The sequence below is a fragment of the Passer montanus genome, unplaced genomic scaffold (genome assembly GCF_014805655.1).
Source record: "Passer montanus isolate IOZ18808 unplaced genomic scaffold, ASM1480565v1 scaffold163, whole genome shotgun sequence".
In the NCBI taxonomy this organism is placed as follows: domain Eukaryota; kingdom Metazoa; phylum Chordata; class Aves; order Passeriformes; family Passeridae; genus Passer; species Passer montanus.
This window is the reverse complement of record NW_024363494.1, coordinates 773,312-777,826: the sequence shown is the minus strand read 5'-3', so window position 1 is coordinate 777,826 and position 4,515 is coordinate 773,312. Positions and strand designations below refer to the sequence as shown.

Here is a 4,515-nt window from a genome sequence, read left to right as displayed (position 1 = left end):
GCATTCCCGAGCCGGAAGGGACCCACGGCGAGCATCCAGTCCCAATCCGGGCCCCGCACAGGACCCCCGGAATTCCCCGCTGTGCCCGGGAGCTTGTCCAGACCCCGGCTCTTCCCCGGGATCCTGGAAACACAGCGGCGCTGGGAGAAGGATGGCGGCGGGTTTTTTTTTTGTATGTATCCCGTTTTAGGATGGTTCTGTAGATCCGTTCGGTCTCGTTATCGGCAGCTCCACAATCAACACGTCCCTTGTATTCGCCGCTCATCCTCACACGGCGCTGTCGCGGCTGAGCCAGCCCGAGCTGGTCCCTCCGGAGAGCACCGACCGCCTCATCCCTACCCAAACTGTGCATTCTCTCCCCGGCACATTAATTCAGGTTTCACCCCAAAATGTTCATTTTGGCCCCTACAGAATCCGCCCCGGAGCGACGCCTAGAATCATTCCCATGTCCATCAAATCATTGTTAAGTGGAAGCCTATTCCCTCATCTCTTTCTTCTTCTTTCCTGGAAATCCTTATGATGCTACAGTTTCTCTGAGGCATCAGCTGGGATTACCGGATTTACTCTGTCAGAAATTCAGGGGGGTTTACAACACTTGTTCCTCTGCATCTTTATCCCTTACCCAGGTTCCATCTACAATGGTGCTGTGGGGGAAGTTTGGGATTACTAGAAATGGATCAGCTTCACCTTTTTTCCCCCTTTGCTTCTCAACTCTTTCAAAATTCTTGGAATTACCCTCCATGTGCCCAAGACTGTGAAAACACCAATCAGACCGCCCCGGGCCCCGCTGGGCCGAGGCAGCTCCGGTGTCCCCTGCCCGCAGCTCCCGCTGCTGCCGCCGTCCCGCTCCGTGTCCCGGGACGGGGCAGCGATCCCTGTGCCGGGACACCCATCCCCGTGCCGAGACAGTGATCACTACACCGGGACACCAATCCCCGTGCCGGGACACCGATCCCCGTGCCGGGATACCGATGCCGCGCGGCCCGCTCGGGGCCGTCCCCGTTCCCCGCTCGGCGCTGTTCCCGTTCCAGCTCGGGGCTGTTCCCGTTCCCCGCTCGGGGCTGTTCCCGGTCCCCGCTCACCTCCGAGCCCGGCCCCGCCGCTCCCGGCTCCGCCACGGCCGCTCCCGGCTCCGCGCCTGCGCTCCGGGGCTGCGGCGTTTCCTTCCGGGAGCAGCCCCGGCCTTGGCCCCGGATAGAGAAACATGTTTCTATTTTCAAACCCTCTACATCCATAATCAGAATTCCTTACAGTCTATATCCTGTCTATAACACAGCACACACAGGATTTTATTTCGGAATCAGTTTTTAAATGCATTAAAATTTCTCAGAATATACAAAAATGGGACTATTTGCAGTTTTCAGAATTTTACACACAAACCCCCCACGATTTTCAGGCGTTTTGGGGCTGTAACCTCCCTTTTTTTGGAGGGATCTCCCTCGGGCCGCCTCATCCCTCACTCACCGGGTTCTCCACCACAATGGGCTGTGCCAAGTGACACCGTCACCTTCCAGAGTCCCCCACCCCTTTTCCCCCCCCACCCACAGAAGGCACAGGAATGTCCCTGGGGATGGTGTCTCATCCTGGATTGTCCCACGGGACACTGCAAAGTGCTTGAGGAGGGCAAGCCCCGCTCAGCAACCACCAAACCTCCCGTGTGTTATCCACACCACTACCATTCTGAATCCAAATCCAGTAAACAAAAAGTTCCCTATCCCAGTTAAATCCACACAGCAGCCAGCACACCCTGTCCCTGCTCATTGCACAGCTGGGCACCTCCAGAGGGATTCTGTGAGGGACAGGGCCAAAACTCCTTCTACAGTCCTAAAAATGAACAGGCTCTGCCTTCCCATCACCTCTGAGCCAGGAGACCTTACGGCAGCAGGATAAGAAACCAGTTAGACGGGAATTTCTCTCCGTTATCTTGAGCTGCCCATGCCTGACACCGGCACTGTCCTTGAACTGCTTTCCCAGCAGGGTCCAGTATGACCTTCTCCACCAGTTTTCTTGGTACTGAAGTTAGATTATCAGCGCTGGAGTTTCCTGGAAATGTCCAAGTGGGATACAGCTGGAGAATTCCCAGCCAGCAAAGGAGCTCCTCAGGCTTCCAGGACCGTGGGTGGACGATTGAGGTGGCTCCTTCTGGGACATACAGGATGAATTCCATACAACATCACAGACTCATGGATACTGAAGTGGTCCAAGTGGTCCCCAGTGATCCCAAATGGAAAATCACCGCCCTTCCTCCCCCGCTGGACACACAGATAAGCCAGCAGTGCTTGGCAGAGCCAGGGTGGCTGTGGGAGGGCAGGTGACGGCACAAGGACACTGGGAGCAGCTAAAAGCAGAGGGGACGCCCAGAGAGCCGAATTCCCAGACTCTGGCACCCTGAGTGGGTCAGTTGCTCCACAAGGATGCTTGCTGTGGCTTTGGGCATCGGGGTCCTGCTGGCCCTGGTGGGCTGCACAGCCACCGAGGACTGTGGTGAGTGTCAGCCACCCATGGAGAACCAGGAGAGCCCACGGATGGGACACAGGGTCCTGCTGACCTCCCCTCTCTTCCCAGTGGCCCCGCAGGATAAGGTCTCCCAGCTGCTCCAGCACATGGAGGAATCTGTAAATCTCGAGGAGGCGGCAAATCCCAGTGTCCTGCTGGCCATGAACCTGGCTGGGGGGGACAGCGATGGTCCCATCCACAAGTGGCTGCTCCAAGAGATCAAGGAGGAGGCAGTGAGGAGAGCCCAGAAAGGTACGGAGGGAAAGGAGGGAAGGCACCAGCTCCTGGAGGACCAGTTTCTGCCAGTTCTTGGGGTGCCCAGCCCAGCACAGCCTGGCTCCCCCGTGTCCCCACAGACATGACCTCGGGACAGGTGGCTCTGCACGTCCTCGCCCTCCTCTCCTCCTGCCAGGATCCCCAGCAAGTCCATGCCCTGGAGCAGACCCTCAACCTGATCCGTGTCCTGCAGCAGAAAACAGATGAGGAGATGGCCAAACTGGGTTTGTTGGGACTTGGGGGCCTGGGGGTGTCACTGTCCCCACACCCTGTCATCTTGCTTTCCCTGTACGCTGTCCTCTTTGCTTTCAGAGGCCGAGGGGATTCCCAAAACTACCCTGTACAGCGTGGGCCTGGACACCCTGGCCCTGTGCCTGGCTGAGGCGGGCGGCGCTCAAGGGCCATCGGTGGCCCTGGCCAAGCAGCTGCTGAACCCCGAGAGCCACATCTCTGTGGGTAAGGAACTCCTCTGCTCCCACATTCCCACTCCTGGGGTCTATCCCCAGCCTTGGCAGTGACTCCAGGATCCCACAGACACCCAGGCCATGGTGGCACTGGCGCTGGCCTGTGTATACAACTACGTGGAGCTCCAGGACGTGCAGGATCTGCTCCGGGAGGCACTTTGGACAGTGAGCAACAGCTTCCTGGATGAGCAGGAGAAGAGGAATGGCATGATCGGGAATATCTACAGCATGGGACTGGCCCTGCAGGTAGGGGAGGCGCCAGGGGAGTGTGGCATTGTGGCTGCCTGGTCCCATTCCCAGATGTGTCATCCCACATCCCACGCGCTCCACAGGCGCTGGAGGCCACGAGGAAGTTCTACGCCCCACGGGAGTGGGACTGTGCCCAGGCCTTCTCCGTGGTGTACGCCCACGACTACCAGCAGCCCATGGCAATCGCCCAGCTGCTGCCAGCCCTGGTGGGCAGGTCCTACCTGGATGTGGCTGGCCTGGACTGTGCTGCCACCAAGAATACGTCCCCAGGCCGACAGCTGCCCCTGTCCCCAGTGCTGGGCACACACGGCATTCCCAGAGGTACGTTGATCCCACCTGGAGTTGCCCAGACCCCACAGGGATGATGTTCCCACCCTGTGCCTGTGGGGGTGTGCCAGGTGCCCACCCTGCTGCTCTCTCCCTGCACAGCCCTCATCCAGGTGCATTACTCCATCACCAACACGCTCCAGGGAAAACACTTCCACTTCTCCACCTCAGTGGAAGTCCCAAGTGACTCCACTCTGCTCCAGGTGATGGAGGTGGCAGCAGAGGAGGACCCCAAAACCTTTAGGTGAGAGCCAGGGTGGTTTTGGAGGTGGGATCTGCCATTTCCCCACCCAGGCCTGAGCCTCCTCAACTCTCCCGCAGCTTCCAGACGGAGCAGACATCCTGGGGTCCCTTTGTGACCTCCATCCACGGGCTGGCTGGCAGCACGGAGGACAGGACCTACTGGCAGTTCCTCAGTGCTGGCAATGCCCTCGATGAAGGTGGGACAGGGGCCAGGGATGGCGCAGGGGAGCCTGTGGTGGGGATCTGCAGATCCCAGCCTCACACATCTCTCTGCTGCAGGGGTTGGCACCTACAAACCACAAGATGGGGAGCACATCCAGGCTGTCTTCAGCACCTACTGACACCACCAAGACCCCCTGGACCCCTCCACGGAGCAATAAAGTGCCATTCCAGCATGTTCCTCCGTGTGCTTGTGTCTCTGGGAGAAAACACAGCTCACATCCTTTTTGTCTCCCTTCCT

General features: G+C 58.8%; 1 protein-coding gene across 1 annotated transcript; it reads left to right on the top strand.

The window, feature by feature from the left end:
- Positions 1-779: 779 nt before the first annotated feature.
- Positions 780-4,515, top strand: LOC120499622 (cobalamin binding intrinsic factor-like). Its single transcript, XM_039703520.1, has 9 exons — positions 780-2,484; positions 2,566-2,748; positions 2,853-2,996; positions 3,085-3,228; positions 3,307-3,482; positions 3,569-3,806; positions 3,915-4,056; positions 4,134-4,252; positions 4,335-4,515. The coding sequence occupies exons 1-9, from the start codon at positions 2,415-2,417 to the stop codon at positions 4,394-4,396; spliced, it is 1,278 nt and encodes a 425-aa protein (XP_039559454.1). The 5' UTR covers positions 780-2,414; the 3' UTR covers positions 4,397-4,515.

Excerpts from the sequence above, each read along its gene's own strand:
- LOC120499622 (XM_039703520.1), top strand. The coding sequence starts at position 2,415 with ATGCTTGCTGTGGCTTTGGGCATCGGGGTCCTGCTGGCCCTGGTGGGC. Across the intron at positions 2,485-2,565 it reads CACAGCCACCGAGGACTGTG|TGGCCCCGCAGGATAAGGTC; the intron begins GTGAGTGTCAGC and ends CTCTCTTCCCAG. Across the intron at positions 4,253-4,334 it reads TGGCAATGCCCTCGATGAAG|GGGTTGGCACCTACAAACCA; the intron begins GTGGGACAGGGG and ends TCTCTGCTGCAG.